Source organism: Plutella xylostella, chromosome Z (genome assembly GCF_932276165.1).
Source record: "Plutella xylostella chromosome Z, ilPluXylo3.1, whole genome shotgun sequence".
Lineage (NCBI taxonomy): Eukaryota > Metazoa > Arthropoda > Insecta > Lepidoptera > Plutellidae > Plutella > Plutella xylostella.
In genome coordinates this window covers 2,834,116-2,853,434 of record NC_064012.1, presented here as the reverse complement: position 1 = coordinate 2,853,434, position 19,319 = coordinate 2,834,116, and the positions used below count along the sequence as shown (strand labels likewise).

General features: G+C 36.4%; 1 protein-coding gene across 1 annotated transcript in view; it reads right to left on the bottom strand.

The window, feature by feature from the left end:
* Positions 1 to 19,319, bottom strand: part of LOC105384869 (titin) — a 108,304-nt gene that overhangs the window by 9,912 nt on the left and 79,073 nt on the right. The window contains exons 12-24 of the mRNA XM_048632595.1: positions 18,526 to 19,146; positions 15,801 to 17,180; positions 13,996 to 14,421; positions 6,378 to 13,832; positions 5,870 to 6,121; positions 5,270 to 5,746; positions 4,885 to 5,057; positions 4,555 to 4,648; positions 3,686 to 4,319; positions 3,372 to 3,541; positions 1,747 to 1,956; positions 1,214 to 1,354; positions 489 to 642 (exon numbers count right to left, since the gene is read on the bottom strand). Of these exons, the coding sequence (XP_048488552.1) occupies positions 489 to 642; positions 1,214 to 1,354; positions 1,747 to 1,956; positions 3,372 to 3,541; positions 3,686 to 4,319; positions 4,555 to 4,648; positions 4,885 to 5,057; positions 5,270 to 5,746; positions 5,870 to 6,121; positions 6,378 to 13,832; positions 13,996 to 14,421; positions 15,801 to 17,180; positions 18,526 to 19,146 (12,187 nt within the window). The remainder of the gene's footprint in view (positions 1 to 488; positions 643 to 1,213; positions 1,355 to 1,746; positions 1,957 to 3,371; positions 3,542 to 3,685; positions 4,320 to 4,554; positions 4,649 to 4,884; positions 5,058 to 5,269; positions 5,747 to 5,869; positions 6,122 to 6,377; positions 13,833 to 13,995; positions 14,422 to 15,800; positions 17,181 to 18,525; positions 19,147 to 19,319) is intronic.

The window sequence follows — 19,319 nt, the reverse complement described above, 5'->3', positions numbered from 1 at the left end:
TATCCGTCAGGTAGCCACTAACCAGACATTGTGGAACAGACCCTAAATATTGTGAGTGAGTGACAAAATTAAGAAACTTTGACCCGTTATAATACTTAAACTACTGGTTCAAATTGAATGAAATTTAAAATATACCGTGTCTTTACAATGCCTGCATGGTTATTGAAAATTCAGTCTTCTAGTTTTATCCACAACGAAGTTACAGGGGGTCGAAAATGACCTGAATTGCTTCGAGAAAAGGATGGTACGGCCGTGCCGCTTTTTGGCCGCCCCCAGATGGTTGAAAAAAATGGGGTCGTTTGGTGTCGGTATTTTGTGAATGGAACTTTTTCATTGCCCGTGAGTGCAATAATGGGCCTCTGGACCATAAAGTTGCGTAAAATAACAATCCCAGACATTTAACATTCGCTGAACGTACATTTTTTAAAGCATGCTAAATATTGATTTCCCGAAGGTAGAAATCTCAGAAAGTATGGGTCCAAACTCACGGTACGTCGGGACTGATGAGGGCGGGCGGGGTGACCTTCTCCTCTCTGACTGAGCCGTCGGCGATGACCTCGACCCGTGTGGACGTCGTGGCTGTGCCCACTTCGTTGGACGCAGTGCAAGAGTACACCCCCGCGTCCTTAGGCGTGATGCATGCTGTGGGAAAAAAAAATAATTGAAAAATTGACCACCACTAGGCTAGTGTGGTGGATTAGGCATTGTCCAGGAGATTAGGGACATGAGAAATAAGTAGATTGATTTATGGTTTGATCGGTATATTGAATATAATGGTATAGCGCGATGATTGGAGGTCTGATGTTGGGTGAGGCTTGAGGTGAGGGGCCGGAGGGGCGGCCACCGAACCGGCTAGCAGCGTCTACGTCACGGCGTAGACAGGCATAAAACTTTTCTTTCATTGGAAGGAGACCCGTGCCCCAGCAGTGGGGACGTGATGGATGTGATGATGATGTGATAATGAATAAAAAAATATGATCGCAGTAATTGTATAAACAAACGCACACCGTAACTAGACGCGATTTGTGTTTTCTATACAAACGGACACGCAACTACTACTTATTACTTACTTAAGACTAACAAGTTCGCAAAATTATTTCGATCCATAATATTATTTTGATAATGCCGTACTTGCCTTTAATGGTTTTCACAGCGAAAAGATTAATTTTAAAATCAGTTTCAACAACTGCTCCTTATTTAAAAAAAAGGTTACCTATAGCCAGTTCGACCATGCCGTCCCGGTCGAGGGTCATGACCGCGCGGCGGCTGGGCCTCAGCCGGACTCCCTCGCGGTACCACACGATGCCAACCGACGGGTACGCCTCCACCACCGCCGCCACGCGCAGCTCCTCGCCTGTTGGTTGGGAGACATTGTTGAGAAGCTGTCTGAATTGTGAGAAGGTCAGCTACCACCTACCGGTATCGTAAGGTCAGCGCATGAGTAGCTATACACTTCTGGACCTTGTCAAACTGGCGAACCGTAAATTTTTCAATGAATTGATAGGCGGTTTCTGATTAACAAGGTACAAACGTGTATAGCTACTTATGTAGCTGACTGTACGGAGAGTGCAGACTGTGTATTGGAGAACATAACGAAATAATTACAACTTCCCTACTTTCTGCTCCTGAACCTCCTACAGATTGTTAGATAATGTTTTTAGCATTAATTCCTTCTAATAGCATGTTTCTACTCTTGTTAAATTGTGCAATAAAATTACCTACTAATAAATAAATAAACAAACATACCCTCATGAGCCCTGTAGGCGGGATCTAATCCACAGCAGAACTCCGGTGCAACGTAAGCCCTGATGCCCTTGTCTACCACCAGCGAGCAATGGCAGCTGACGGCCCCCCGGCTGTTCCTGGCCATTGCTTCGTACACCCCCCCGTCTTCCAGACAGGTCCTCTCAATCTCCAGGGTGTGGAACAACTCGTCTTGCGACCTGGTGTGGCGGCCTGGAAGAACATGAGTGTGGTTAAAACCAAGATACCGCTAAGGACGAAGTGGTATAAGAATTGAAAGAGCCGGAAGTGTCCGAATGGTCAGATTTTGCACAGATTAGAGAAGATTGGCGCACTTTAATGTCCGAATCCAAGATCCACAACGTGTCGCTGAGCCAGCGGAGTAAGAAAGTGGTTTAAACCATAATATAAATTGGGGTCTGAATGGACGAGGACGGCTGGTGACAGATGGGAGTGTTTAGTTGTGGATGATAATGATTATAATGATAAAGACGATAATGGTCATTATGTAAAAAATGTGTTGTTGTTTTGTGGTAAAAATTGGTAAGGAAATAGTAAATACTCGATTAGGTACCCACCGTACTGTCCGTACAAAGATTAAATATAAATAAGTATTTATGTCCCGCAACATTGAAACGTCTCTATACTTCATAAAATTATAAATAGTAAATTAGGTTTTCTTTAATGTTTTATTGGATTCAAATATTTAGTTTGCTTACACTTAAATCAACCTGGCATCTTCCTTATAGTATGTACGGTGGCCTGCGCCTAAAAGTATACAGATACAGGCGGAGGTTTTAAAATAGCGATCCCTGATGATGAAGGGACCAGCTACATCAGTTATAAATCCGGGGACAAGCTGTGTGTGATGAGTGTAGCAGTGGTGTTTATGTGGATGTGCTTGAGCAGCATATGAGCTTGAGATGGCTATTTTAAAAACTCCGCCTGTATACTTTTAGGCGCAGGCCACCGTACATACTATAAGGAAGATGCCAGGTTGATTTAAGTGTAAGCAAACTAAATATTTGAATCCAATAAAACATTAAAGAAAACCTAATTTACTATTTATAATTTTATGAAGTATAGAGACGTTTCAATGTTGCGGGACATAAATACTTATTTATATTTAATCTTTAGATGGCATTGATAACAACAGGTAAATACGTGATTGATATAATTGGCATCGCTCAATAAAATCCAACTCGCATTCAGCTTGTTACAACATAATTTGGCAAATGGCTGTCTAATATTTTCTTGCGACCTCAGGTAAAACATTTTTTTTATATATATGATAGGTGGTGTTTAGTTATTTACTAAACTAACTACTGTATTATGTATACCAACCTATACCAGCAGTTTTTTTAGTGGTCAGCTGTTGGTTAAAGTCACTTAAGAAACACAAATGTCGTCGCTGTTATTGCAAATTGTTCTATGTCCTCGAAAAAATATTTTTGTTTTTCCGTCAGTATTCATACTACTTATTCCTGTTGTTACCAATTCAAAATAAAGACCTAAAATCGAGTTTAGGTATGTGAACATTTTACAGCGTCGGAGAATACATTCAAAAACGCCGCCACGCCAAGTCACCAGCAAAAAACAAAACACAAATTTGAAAAAAGAACACTAACCGTCTCGTGGCACTTCCTCGCCATCCTTGAACCAGGTGACGGCTGGGGGGGGCTTCCCGACCACCTGGCAGGTGAGCCGCACGGGGTACGTGGCCTGCACGCGCCTGTCCCGAAGACGCATCGTGAACTGAGGCGGGTACTCCCCGTCGCCTGATGACGACGATCGCTCTCTGTCGGTGGACATTCAAAATTAAGAATCCTCATTGGAGATTTATCCTCTGTTTGATGGTGATAACAATTACGGATTTAAATCATAATTGAATTTAATGAAAGTTATTTAAAAGTAATCCTACATCATGAATCACAACACTGACCTCTTGAGCTTGACATCCGCCTCCCAAATGACTCTATCGGTGACGACGGCGACCCTCGCGTAAGTGGAGGCCCGACCATGCTCGTTAGTGGCCTCACAGCTGTAGTGTCCATCATCATCCGGGCGGATTTCGTGAATGGACAGGACGCAGTTGTGTCCATTGAACGAGGTCTTCACCCTTCCCGCTTCCTCCTCCAATTCATGTCCGTTCTTCATCCAAACTATCTCCGGCGTCGGTTTCCCTATAACACTGCAAGCCAACTCGGCTTTCTGACCCACTAACACTTTGTGTTGTCCCGGAAGCGCTTCGGGGAACTCCGGTCGTTCGCCGCCTAAGCCGACGGCTATAGGGTTGGTCGTCTGAGAGGGTTCTCCCCAGCCGTTCCTGTTCTTCGGAGTGACACGGAAGTGGTATTCTTCACCTTGCTTGAGGTTGAAAACGTCGTAGGAGTTGAGCGGAGTGATGCCGAGCTCGGCCCAGCGCGCGCCGCCCTCCTTGCCGAGCAGCCAGCCCTCGACTTTGTACGCTAGGACCGGGGCCGCTTCTTGAGGGTCAGGCTTGGGCCAGGTGAGCGACAGCCAGTTGTTTCCGCCCTCGACCACGGTCGGCTCCCCCGGGATGCGATCCGGCACCGCTGCACAAATGCAAGTGTCATTATCAATACGGCAATGGCCTTAAAGCTTGACTCGCTGCCAACGCAACGGATCGAATCTGTGCCAGTGCATTTGTATTTTTGAACGATGGCATGTCAATCTATTTAATATTTACTGATTCGGCATGTTGGACAGTAAAAATATTAATGAGATAATATGTTATTGTACACTTTAAGTCGTTATATACCTAAATTGAGGTCATGATCGCATACTTACATTTGTATCCTTTATCTGAATACGATACGGAAGATTCATCCAGAGGATACGTCCAGTCAGATATTAAATTGTCAGAAGAGGCCCGTTGTCTTACCTTAAATTATAAGAAAATGTACTATAACTAATTCATTATTAATTATTATTATTTTATAAAAATAGTTAAGTAACACATAAAAACACATTTAATGGCCGATATCCTAAGTACAAGGTGTGGTGCTTTATTTTAATAATGATACGCTTTCAATAAGATAACCTGAGAGTTGTAGCGATCCCAAAAATACTTTTTAAGAGCTGATGAATCTGATGACAATTAATTGCAGATCAACTTACAACCACGGTGACGAAAGCCCTGTCGCAGCCGTATGCGTTCCTCGCCAGCACACAGTACGTCCCGGCGTCCGATACCACAGACCTCTTCAACGTGAACTTGACATAGTCATCAGAAGTCATCTTGCACACTCGCTGACTGTTCGTTATATCTCGAGTACCCTTCATGAAGACAACTAGAAATTAAGAAGATGATTTTATTAAAATAATCATTAAGGGCCTTACCTTACCACAAAGACTTAGACAGTATTTAGCAGATGTTTGGAAGTATAGCCTAACACTTTATAAATCTGTCAAGATTCGTTATAGGTAATCACTTGTTAAATAATGTTAAAAAAAATGTGTTTTAATTTTTTTCTTATATCTTTTTAATTAATATTATAATTACCTTTTGGTTTAGGTTCACCCTGCACTCTGAATGAAATGTTGACATCCTCTCCGACAGATATAAGAATGTCTTTCTCTGGGCGGCCGGCAATGATGGCTGGTTTACCATCGATATCACTCGGCTGGACTACCGTGATTGCGGCGTTCATATCTACCGTGCCATGACTGCTCCAAGCCCTGCACGTATACGTTCCAGACTCTTTTTCTGTGACATCAGTCAAAGCTAATGTGTAAAGTCCATGTTCCACGAAAGCACTAGCATTTCGATATTGCTCTGTAACAGGACGCCCCTCACGTAGCCACTCAACCTTGCTTGGATCTCCCCTGATTTCTACTTGAAGGCCAATAGTTCCACCTTTAGACACGGTGTGGTCGCTCAATACGTTAGCAAAGTGCGGCCTCCGGAATTCCATTCCTTGTCTACTAAATCGAGATCTTTCCACTGTTGTAATGTTGGGACTAAGAAGGCGTTCTCTACCTTTAAAAAATAATAAAAGTATAATTAATTTTAGATAAAATGTTCATAAAATAGAATCAAATCTAAAAAATACATTGAAATAGGTAGGTACGTGTTACATAACAACTAACTCAGTGAACTTACCTGTGAAATTAACAACATGTGTTATTTGGTCAGACCACACTGAATTTTCAGCTTTACATGTATATTTTCCACTATCCTGTGTCGTAGGGCAGCAAATTGCTAATCGACACACACCGTCGGCTAAGTAGTAAGATTGGTAGCGTTCATTGTTTTCAATTTTCTTGTCATCTTTAAGCCAAGATATGGTTGGAAGCGGCTGTCCACGTATTCGGCATTCCAAAACTAGCTCATTCTCCGCTAAATGATACGTATCTGTGAAAAGTCATGGCATGATTATGATTAGGCAATCTTTCCACATTATTTCCACGGAGCATAGGAAACTGAGGCGAGATATTTTCTGTGTCATTACACAGCACTGACGCTACATCGTGGTACCATACCGTACGTCCATAGACTTAGTATATACTACGCCAGTATATACTAAGTCTATGCCGTACGTCATATAATTATATCACATCCGACGCGATCAAAGTTAGCAAATGTGTAATATAATTTGAAAAAAACTCACCTCTAATCGAACGAGTAAACGTTGGAGGAATAGGAGACGCCTCAAAACTAGGATATACTTTAAGATTGGCGGACGTGCTCACAGAGCCATTTTCATTTTCTGCTGTACAACAATATTCAGCGGAATCACTCGGTACTGCATTGAGCACTTCTAAGGTTATTAAGCCCTCCGTTATTTTAGTTTTATACTTCAATTTATTGGTAATCACAACTCCATTTTGGAACCAGGTAACCTTAGGATCGGACGAAGACAGGATGCTGCAAGTAAGTTTCACGCGAGATCCTTCTACAGCAGTTCTGTCTGTTAGGTGTGTGGAAAACACTGGTTTTCGTTTTGAATCTCTTGTTCCTGATCGTTTTTCCGTAAGAATACTTCTGGCTTCACTAGCAGCTTTAGTTCGATGCCGAACTTCAGGTTTTACTTCTGATGGCTCGGCACTTCTTCTAAAAACTGGCGATGGTGGTAGCGAAGATCGCAATTGAGCTTCTTGGACTAGGCTAGTAACTTTGTATATTGGTGTACCGGCACTGCGACGGTCAAAAGCAGTAGTATCGGACCCTAAGCAGCTCGTCTCTGTAAGTCTCTCTCTATAGCCAGAAGGGCGGGCGAATTCCATTGTATAGTCCCTATGGCTATGATCTACAAACTTAGGCCTTTCTTTTTCATCTGTAGGTCTTCTGCGCCCACTCGTGTGTGAAATTTCATCTTTTGCGATGCGTTTTTGATCGACTGAAATGCGTTCTGTTTTAATATGACTTTCTATGTGAGACTGATCATGGGATGTTTTATCCGTCCTATGTCTAGTCTCAGTTCTATGCGTAGAATGTTTACTGTACACACCATTATGAGTGGAGTCTAATCTAAACTCAGATTCATTCTGTTTTGTAACGGAGTCATCGTGATAGTTGTCAGAAGTAGCTTGTTTCTTATACATTTGATCCTGAGACCGCGGTTTGACTTGATTTTCAAGAACCTGCTTCTTTTCCTGAATCACTTCTTTTTTAGACATAGACTTTTCTAGATTTCTATTGATTTGTTCCTCTATTTTTTTGCCCTTTGTATCTTGGTGCCCGTTTTTAACTACTGCTTTGGAAGTAATTTCTGATTCTTCCTTTGATTTTCGGTCTGTCATCGACGTATCCTGAATTTCTTTTCTTGATTTTAAAATAATATTATCTTGATGATTATTATCTTTTGTGATTTCGTCACGTTTTTTGGAACTAGTTCTTTCCTCATCTTTTTCTATTTCTATCTTGCTCTGTACATCTTTTGGCTGTACCGAAGAAGTATTTTCTATTGACTTATGTGTCATCTTTGTGTCCAGATTATCAGTTGATTCTATACTTTTAGATGCTAAACTATGAGTCTTATTTTCTAACTGTGATAGCTCTGCTTCTTTTTGTAATGGTTGATGTTTTATACTCTCATTTAAACTTAATTTCAGATTTTGATTTTGTTCTATTTCATTAAGCTCTTCTTCGTGTTTTTCTTTATTTACAATCTCTTTTTTTATTACACTCGTTTGTTTCTCGTCTTCTTCTTTGTCTACAAGAACGGCTGCTTTTTGTAATTGTTCTTTTTGTTCTGCAATTTGTTTTAATTCTAAATCTTTTTGTTCCTGAAGTTGGGCTTCATCTTTTTTCTGTAGCTCTTCTTTCTTTTTTCTTTGTAATTCTTCTATTCTTGCAGCTTTTTTAGCGGCCTTTTCTTTTTTTTCCTGTAATTTGCTCTCTTTTTGTTTCTTTTCAAATTCTTCCATTTCTTTAAGTCTTTTTTCTATTTTTTCGTTTTCCTGTTTTAATGTTAGGTCGTCATCTAAACGAGTTAAATCAGCGTTTTGATCCATTGATACTGCTTTTGCGCCTTTGTTGGCCTGTTCATAATTTTCGTCATCTTTATTTTGTAACTCCAAGTCCTTTTTGTTACCATCTTGGAATATCTTTTCTTGACCCACTAAAACATCATTTTCTTTTGGTTCAGGTTTTGCGCCTTTGTTGTCCTGTTCATATTTTTCGTCATCCATGTTTCGTAATTCCAAGTCCTTTTGGTTACCATCTTGGTATATCTTTTCTTGACCCACTAAAACATCATCTTCTTTTAGTTCATGCTGAGCAATTTTTTCTACATTTTTCTGTTTTGAGTTAAGGTGGTCACCTGTGCTTTGATGTAGTTTTTCTTGTGGCGTCGAAGATTTCATTTCTTTTCTCTCATCCTGTGCAATTATTTCTTCACGATTCTGTTTTGACTGTTCGTCATCCATGCGTTTTGTTTCTGTGTGTGGAAGTTTTTTTTCTTGTTGCTGTGTCATATCCTGTTGAAGACATTTTTCATCTGTGATTTTTGAGTCAGAAATAATATTTTTTTCTTCAGTCGATAAAACTTTTTCACCTGCCATACTTTCACGTTTAATTGTTGGTTCTTCTCCTTCCTTTTTATCACTTGAATAAATAAGTTCATTTTCCTTAGCCGACTTACTGTCACTATCAGATATCTCTAATGGATCTTTCCGTTTTTTCTTACTTTTTAATTCTTTTACAGACTTTTTGTTGCTGTCAGATACATCATTTTGTATATTAAGATCGGCATCGAGTTGAACACTATCGTTTACTATAGATTTAGTTGTGGATGGTAAACTTTCAATAACATTAGGTTTTTCAATATCTTCCATCGATACTTTATTAATATCGCCGCTAACAGTTGAAGTTGTTTCAGATTCTTCTAATACGAGATCAGATTTATCACGCTTTAATTCTGCTTGTGTTTTTTCCGTTTCTTGTAACATATTATCATTGGTTTTTATATCAACTTCCGAAGAAACCGCATCTACATATGTACATGAAAGACTTGTTTCCTCTAGAATTTTACTAGTACATGGTTCCTTATCAATGTTTTCAAATTTCAATGTTGATTTTTCTACTGCTGACATTAATTCGCATTGCTCCAATTGTGGGTTGATAACTTCTTTTACACTTCCATCAGATATTTTCATATCTGAAACTGTTTTTTGTACCATGTATTCATCAGTAGTACTTATAACTTCTGTCTTTGCCTGAAGCATGTTCGATGGAGTTTCCATTTTTATCTTGTTAGTTATTTCAAGGACATCAAGAGGTTTACTTGTGTTTTCTTTTCCTTCTACGATGTCAATTTGAATTTCTTCCTTCGAAATTGTTTTTTCAATAGTATCGGTTGGTTTATCTTCACTTGTGCTTATTATTTTAGACGAGTCGCTCTCTGCACTTTTTACTTTTACACTTGAACTTGATTCTTTTTGTTTCTTTGCACTCTTTTTACTTATAGATGGGAAAATAGAAACGTTTTCGGTAGAAACAGTGTCTGCTAATGTTAAAATTATATCTTTCTCTGCTACTTGGGTTCCCTTTTCAGTGGTTATTTCAGAAGCAGTTGTGCTAGAGAGATGTAAATCTTCTTGTGTTTTTAGCTTATCCTCATTAAATGCAGGTTTATCGCTTGATTGAATGTTCTTTTCTAATTGATTTTCAGTGCCAGCAGATGGAATCGCTTCATTTATTATAGGTTCTAAGACCAACTGTGATTCTGTTACCATTTCTGTATATTTTCCTTTATCATCCTCTGTTATAGATGCACTTACATTTTCAATAACTAGTTCATGTTCATCACCTAACATAAAATATTTTGCTTCTTGGTCAGAATCAGATATATTAGATGATACTTGTGTAAGCAATGTATCATCATTTTCTTTCTCTTTAGCGGTTACTTCTGTAGTAGGAGTCACAGAAGTGCCGTAATTTTCTTTTTCACTTGCAAGGTCGACTATCGTTACGGTATCGGGCTGAGTTGTATTCGTAAGTAGAGAAGTTTCTTCTTGGACTTTATCAGTATTCCTTTCATTTTCAATGCCTTTCGATTGTAAAATTTGTTGTTTTACCACTGCTGTATCATCATCTGATATTACTTTATCTTCTCTATCGATTAAAACCTCACCTTCTGAGTGGGTGATTTCTTCTGTACCTGATAATACCTCCGAAGTCAGTTGGGATTCTATCTTTTTTCCAGTGTCCATTAAAGGAGATACATTTTTATGTTCTGTAATAACATCAGTTTTTGTTTCTTCATTCTTTCCTAAACCTAACTCTTGTACTTTTTCTGCATTTTCTGTGAAATTGAGTGATGATTCTAGTTTATTTTGTTCATGAACTATAACATTTTCTGTGGACTCTGTACTTTCTTCCTTTATTTCGGCAACCTCAAGTGTAGTTTTCTGATGATCTTTGCTTGTAGATGGAATAGATTCAATTTCATCAATACATTTCATATCACGTGTAGTTAATTCCTTTTCCAATATTATTGGTATTTTTTCTTTTTCAGGTAAATTGTCGATTTCTGGTTCAGAGGTTATGGATATAGCATCACCGTTTTCACTTTTCTCAATTTTGGTTTCATGTACGTCTTCCTTTTCTTCTGTTTTTAATATCATTGTCTCTCTGTTTGGCTCTACAACTACATCTGCTTCTGTTTTTATAATGTTTTCATTAATACTTTCCTCCCCAATTTCTTCTTTCTTATCATCTGTTCTCAAAATACTTTCATTTGTTTCAGATTCAATTACTCCAAAACGTTGTTCTTCTTCAATATTGCTAGATTTCACATTTTCTTCTGATAATTGGCTTGATGATGGAACTATATCACCAGCTAATGCCACATTGGTATGTTCATTAAGTACAATTTCGATTGGTTCTGAAAGTTCTTTATTAGCTTGCTCTGTATGGCATTCACGTTTTTCTTCTTCAATTAATTCCGATTGTTCTTTTTTGGGGGGTTCACTTTCTAAATCTTCATTTATAGATTCAGTTAGTTTTGGATCGATAGACAACACATCACTTTTTATTACAGACACTGGTACCTCAGTAATTTTACTCGTAGACGGTAGCACTTCAACTGGTTTATCTGATGGAGCATTGTCATCTTTTATAATACTTATAGATTTTTCCAAATCATTCTTTTCTTCGCCAATATTTGATTGATCTTCTCTTGTCAATAAAGATGTCTCAAGATTTATAGATTTTTCTAAATCATTCTTTTCTTCACCAATATTTGATTGATCTTCTCTTGTCAATAAAGATGTCTCAAGATCTGCCATGTTGTTTTCATGATTTACATTAATATTTGATTCTTTTGAATCAATTTCAATATCTGTCTCTAATATTTTACTACTTGTGGGAACCGATTCTGTTTTTTCTAACTTTACCATAGCATCTTCTGCTTGAGATGTCTTTTCCATACCGGCTGTCTCATCATTCTTTATGTCACCGATATTTGATTGTTCTTCGATTGTCAATAAAGATGTCTTGAGATCTACCATATTTTTTTCATCCTTTTCATTTTTTATTTCGTTTATATCGCTTTCAATATCTGTTTCTAATATTTGACTCGTTGTGAGAACAGGTTCCGATTTTTCAATTTTTTCTTCAGTAACTTCTGCTTCAGATACTTTTTCAATACCTACTATCTCATCATTCGTTATTTCACCAGTATTTAAAGTTGTCTCAAGATCTGCCATATTGTTTTCATCTTTAACATTTGTTATTTCTTTAATATCGCTTTCAATATCAGTTTCTAATATTTTACTAGTTGAGGGAACCGATTCAGATTTTTGTATAGTAACTTCTGCTGGAGGTACTTTTTCTATATCAGCTATCTCATCACTCTTTATTTCACCAATATTTGATTGTTCTTCTGTTGTCAATAAAGATGTCTCAATATCTGTCATAATGCTTTCATCATTCACATTTGTTATTTCTTTTATATTGCTATCGATAACTGACTCTAATACTTTACTAGTTGAAGGAACGGATTCAAGATTTTCTATTTTTTGTATTACATCTTCTACTTGAGGTACTTCTTCTATACCTTCTTTCTCATCATTGGCTTGGCTTAAATAATTTTCATCCTTTTCATTGGTGATTGATTCTTCGGCTTTTATGAGTTTGCTTTCAGAATGGCCCAGGGTAGCATCAGAGGGTGTTTTTGTTTCTTTTTCGAACACAGTCAAATCTTTAGTATCTGAGCTTATACATAGTAAGTCTTCTGTGTCTTTATCTATATCAGTAGTTTCTGCCTTAACCATATCACTAGATAAGTTTTCAACACTAGCATTGCTTTCTTTGTTTGATTGTTGAGTATTATTAATTGTATCTGTTTTGTCCAGTTCCGATATATTTGTACTTTCAACTAAAGGAACACCTTTTTCTTTGAGTGATTGCAGTTCATTTTGCAAGGTTTCGGTAACATCTAAAATTTGAGATGCAATATTTTTGAATATTGGAATTTTTTCTTTTACTTCTAACGTTGATCTAGAATCTATATTTAAAATATTAGTGGCCAAACAGTGAATAAGGTGGTCTATTTTTTCAATAGTATTTTCTTCAATACATTTTGTAAGAGGCCGAATTGCTTCAGTAATATTTGATTTTAGTTCATCCAGCACACATTTTGTCAGTCCAGAGTCGCTTGGTATCCTTGCAGTCTTATCTAAATTTACATAAAACTTTATGTCTTCAAAGTGAATTATCACGTTTCGCAGTGAAACTGAAAGATTTTTCCATTTTCTTTTCAACTCAACATTATCTTCAGTTTTTCCAAAATTTGATACAATTTTTACCGATTTATGTAAATTTTCTGAGGGTTTTCCATAATTTTCATACATGTATTGCTTTTGAATACTTAATATTGTACTTCGCATGTTAGAAATACTTCCAAAAATGGCATGGATGGCAGAATTGATTCTTGCTTTGGTTTCTGTTTTGATGCTTTCCTCTGAAGCTAGATCTTTTTCCAATGAGAAAACTTTCTCTTCAATTTGTTCTAGATTCAAATTCACCTCAATTCCTTTTTCTATCAATGATTCCGCATTTCCTAAGAAACTAAGTCGAAGAGATTTTAAAGTCTCCCTCAAAAAGTTTATGTTTGATATTATATTACCTAATTGACTGGAGTCTTTTACGTCTAACACTGTTGCAGTTTCCAATAAATCTACAGTTTCTTGTGTTTCATCTGAGCACTTTTCAAGCATTTTATCAGTCTTATTTACTCCTTTAGTGAGAGTTTCAATAAATTGTACCTCCTGCGTTTCATGAATGTTGTTGACTAGAAGTTGCAGAGTAGCACATGCTTCTTTTAGTAATTCTGGTGGACTATCTTCATTAATTTGTAACTGTACACTTCTTACACTACATTCTAAATCTTCTAATGTTTCGTTTAGTGATTCATTTTCAATACCATCATAATCTCTACGTAACTTAATAATTACTGTTTGTACTTCATCTAAAGAATCACGCAAAGACTCAGTAGTTTCAGAATTTTTGTCTGTAGATGATAAATCGATTTTATCACTAACTTCTTGAAGTAAGCCGTCTAGACGTTGAATGGTATTTTCACCTTCAGATTGTACTGAAGCCGTATCCTCAGATTTATCTGAAAATATGATACAGTTTAATAATAAAACCTAAAAATAAAATTACAGATAAGGTACATTTCACACTTCTTATTAACATGCACCTAAATACCATTTTTAATTACTTCACTAAAACTTGTGCTAAGACTTTGGTAAACAAAAAAAAACGCACTAGCAGCTTACCCGGCAAAGATTGTAAAGGCATAAATTCTTGTTTGATTTGAACTATATTTGCTGATATCAAATCGTCTTGAAGATGTATCACAGCATCTGATACTTTTTTCAAAGAGTCAAGAGAAACCGATGATATAATTTCATCGGCACTATTCAATGCATACTCTTGGAGCACCTCCAATGATGATTGGAGTTGTTGAGCTAATGCTTCTTGCTGTGCTTGCGCTACTTTCAAACTTTCCGATAGTTCACCATTTAATTCAGATACATTTATAATTTCAGAAGCCTCAATCTTCTCTCGTAATTCTCTGGCAATGGCGAAAGTCTCAGTTATTTGTTTGTCTTGTACGGTTTTCGACAATTCATCGACAACATCTGTTATTTCTGATGATACAAATTCATCAATATGTTGTAGAAGAGTCACAATGGATTTATCTGAAATAAATAATAATAATAATACCTATAAAATAATACATATAAAGTTTGTTTATTTTAAGCTGGGTTATGGTAGGTGTTGCTGTTTATATTGTGTGTAAGTAATGTGCATGTTATGTTATGTTCTATTCTATTCTCTGTGGGGGTGTCAGTACCTGCACCTGGCTCTCTCGAATGGAACCTTTGTGCACATCCCCAAGGTCTAAACTGCCTTCCTAAGCTTGGACCATTTCCCGCCACGCTAGTCCACTGCGGGTTGGTGAGTTCACATTTTCTAGATGTGCTAAATCTAGATATGCAGGTTTCATCACGATGTTTTCCTTCACCGTAAGAGCGATGGTATACATTGTACTGAAATTCAGAAAAGAACTCATTGGTACATGTCAGTGCCGGGATTCAAACCCGCATCTCTGGCGTGAGAAGCGGGCGCTTACCCGACTGAGCTACCACCGCTCTTATGTTATGTTATATTATCATAATATAATCATGTTGTTGTATAAAATTTGTCGTGTTGTAAGTAATTAACGCTATGATACAATATTAAATAAAAATACCACTATTTTTCTGATTTAATCATCAAAATGACAATTATTTACATTTAAATAATTATAACGTATACGACTCTACGTTTATGCTTTATATGTAGTTCTAGTTAAATATACGCAGAACAAGCGTATTTTTTTTATATAACCCACCTCCAAATGCTCGGATGTGCAACGGCTGTTTTTATCTTTTTTTAGATTAAGGAATTAGATTACATTAGTGTATACGCCTAGAGGACACTCTCTAAATCAAGGAACGAACGAACAAAACAACGGCTTTATCTAAGCGTGATGATTGCGTGACAATTTTGTTAGTTCATGCGTCGATTTTTTTAGCTACATATGTGACCTTACGACAGTAACTCGCAGTGTGAATGCTCCTATGATAAGCCTCCTTTTGGTAAGTACTCCTGTTGGTAAGTGGCGATAACCAGTATTAGAAGGACACTTGTGGTCGCTTTTACGTACAAGCGGGATGCGACTCCGCGACTACGAGTCGAGTCGCTGAGTCGACTGGCGACCGACGCGACGACCCAGTGCGACTGTTTAAATGGCAGTAAGTCACGTCTAGTCGAGTAGACTAGTCGACAGTGCGCAATGACATGACACTATCATAATAATAATGTTAGATATACATTTAAATTATGTAAAGCCTACACCGAGTTTTATTTAATGATTAGGTTAAATATACTAACAATATTACTAACAATATTACTACTGACTATATTGCTGAAATGTTATTTTAGTCAAAAGGAGAAAGAAGTTTACTATAGGAAACGGTTAGCTTTTGGATCAAAATATCATTTAAGCAACACCCAGTTTTAATAGACTATTTACCCATTACTTCCTCAGTCTTTAAGGTATCACATTTTTCAGTTGTTTCTATAGTGCAGTTGAGTGTTGTATTCTCATTTATTATATCATTGTCTTCCTCCGTTGTGAAGACAGGAGATTTATCTACAGATGACATCGGTAGTTTTTTATCACTGAGTGTGTCGGTAATTATTTGATTGGCTGCAGTCAAGGATGATAATTCTTGTTCAGGTAGTAGAATAATTTGTTTTGTACCATTATTTATTGATTCTGCTTCCACAGATTTTTCATTAGATTCAATCAATTCAGCAGTTTCATCCTTTTCGTAAGATAATTCATGGAGTTTTGAGTCTTCTAAGATTAAATGAGCTGGTGGTTGTCTTTCTTCGATTTCAACTGATGCATTTTCGATTTTTGTAAAATCATCAGTTTTGTTACCGGCCTCTGTACTTTGCGTTTCTTTTAACTTATCGAAACGTGTTTCTAATTCATCTATTGGTTTTGTGCATATTTCTCCTATATTAATGTCAACCGGAAACTCATTTTTATGGGAACATTCTTGTAAATTTTCGACTGATGATATATTTTCATTTTGATCGGAATATTCTTGTAAATTTTGACTTGAAATTTGTTCCACATTATTTATTAAATTATTTTGATGATCCACAGTAACACCAAATTCCTTTTTATCAGACTGTACTATAAGAACGTTTTTAATTTCATCTGACGTATTTATAGTTGTTTCATATTGAGGTTCTATTAAGTCTGATATTTGATCATGAAATGTATCAATTTCTATTGGATCAATATATTCTATTTCCGATTTACCTAATAAAATTGCCGAATGATTATCATCAGCCTCAAAAACTTCAACGCTTGCTGGCGCAGCTTCTTCATGAATAAGATTTTCTTCATTGTTCTCGCAGATATCAAAATTAAGTGAATTATCTACAGATTGCGCCGTTTTTAAATTTGATATTGCAATTTCTGGTTTCTGTTGTATATTTTCAATTGGATGAATAACAGTCTTATTCATATTTTCTGATAATTGTTGGTATTCCACGGATTTAACTGGTGTTATTATAGATGCCAAACTATCAATAAGTTGTACTGCATCAGCTTTAATTATTTGCACATTGTTAATCCCAATATCACTCGGCAAACATTGGACTGATTCAGACAGTTGGTTTAAAACAACACTTAACGCAGTATATAGTTTTTGTGCAACAGTTAAGTTTGGGAAACTTAACATTTGTAAAGATTCACCAATAACATTTTCAGAATATAGTTCTTGTGCAAATTTTAACGATTGCTTAATTTCCTTCATATTAGATTCATCACAAGCTTCTGTGAGTAGTTGTGTTATGTCTGAAGTGTAGTTTTGTAAGTGTTTTTGAAGTGTTTCTGGAATAAGTATGTAGTAAATACAAGTAAGTAAGAACTATTTAATTTCACATAAGCCTTTAAGCAATGCACGTCTTACGAAAGTTCAAAAATCCAATAAGCAGCTGTAGATTAGTACGTCCGTAAAGTCTCTACGAATTTTAAACCATGAGATATAAATAAATTTGTAATAGGTTTAATCCAACACATTTCCTATTAATCGTTTTAGTGCATAGCCATGAAAGTTAGTCAAATTCTTAGATTTGCATTACGCCATGAGTTGGCTGAATTATTTATTAATACACTGGATGTATCACATCTATACTGGCCAACTGGCCATCTTTACACCTGTTTATTAAATAAGCTTGATTACGAATAGAAACAAAAGCTATAAATAATGAAAATTATATAAAACAAAACGATAGCAGGGTTGCTTCCCATCTATGGAGATTAGCATAAAACTGTAAAACAAACACTTTTCACCACGGCCTACCGGTCCCCGCTGTACGGGTCCATTGCTATTGGAGATAAATAGATAGATTGTACTATTTATTTTCTTTTCTATGTTTGTGAAACTGTTTATGATAAAGAGTATTTTATCTTTATAAATGTAATTAGATCGCTATTCGCCATTAATACGGCGCAGTGATTGGTAGAACACGCATTAAGCGAGTTTATCGACGTCGACAACGGACCTGTGCAGCGAGGACTTGTACTTGTGACTTAAGCTTGTAATACTGTGCGTTCAAAGTTATAATAAACAAACAGAAATGGTGACTTGCAGCAAATCGGTATTGCATTTAGCAATTAAATCTATTGCTGGCTTGCTTTGACAAAACCTATCAAACCAGCAAACAGATTAATTACCTTTTGTGATGATCAATTAATTCATTGCAAGTCACCTAAATGACGGAAATGACATTAGTTGCGTTTTCAGATGATCAATAAATTTGATTTCGGACAGCGAGATATTGACGAATTTTGAGACAGTGTATCCGCAGTAGGCTACCTTCCACATACTCGTAGCTGCCAATTTTAGGGCCTGCTATCAATACAGACTCATTTAGAAAATCTGCATGAATCACTTGCGCAAAATTTTACTATTTATCTTAAGAGAAAGCTACTTAGGGTGCCTACGTACTACAGCCATTTATCAAGAAAAGTGCTAAGTTTCTATTAATTTTTTCTTTTGCTTGCTAGCCTGTATTTTAAATTAAAATAAATTCAAAGTATAGATTTTCTCACAGAGCAGAACTTCAAAATTCGTCAATAATTAACCACTGGCACTTTTAGGATGTTATATTTTTTTAATGTATTTTAATGATGAAAGCATGTACAAACAATCACAACTTGCAAAATAATTTACCCATAGACTGCTTGACAGTATCTGTATATTCAACTGTTGCTTCCGACTCAGCCAAGTTATCAAGGCTTTGCATACTTCTGGTTTCTATTTCGCTATTTGATGCTTGTTGATTTATCAAAGTATCTGATTTTGAAGTATCTTCAATATTTGGTATATTTTCTGAAATATTATCTATTTTTGACTCATTTTCACTTTCAAATTTACTTATCTGGTCTAAAATTGAGTCATCAGTTTTGAATTTGCTGATATCTTCTATAGCTTGCTTATTTATTTTGATGATATTTAGTAAATTAGCCTGTAGTTCCACAATTAAAAATGACAATTCATTTAATACTTCAATACGAACTGACTGTGACAAATCTACAGTATATTTTAATAGTGTTGCTTTTACCGTTGACAATAGACAGTACAGCTCATGTGCAGTTTGTACTGGCATAATATCAAAGTCTTCACTTGTTTTTACATCACCTAACTGACCATGCAGTTCACAAGCTAAATCAATCGATTTTATTAATTCTTCTGTATTTGCTAGCGTAGAAAGTTCTCTAACTAAACCAGCAAATGGACTTGAAATGTATTTTTCTATATTATTATATACTAACAGAGTGTCACATTTTAAGCCTGTAGAAAATAAAATTTGATTGGAATAAGATGATTAAAGAAACAAAGATATTTTTTGCACGGATAACGGTTCATAGTACACCAATTAAGGGTTATATAGGTAAAAGGAGCCAGAAATTTAGGTGAACTGGTTTCCACTCGATGTTTTTCTTCACCTTATGATAGTATATAAT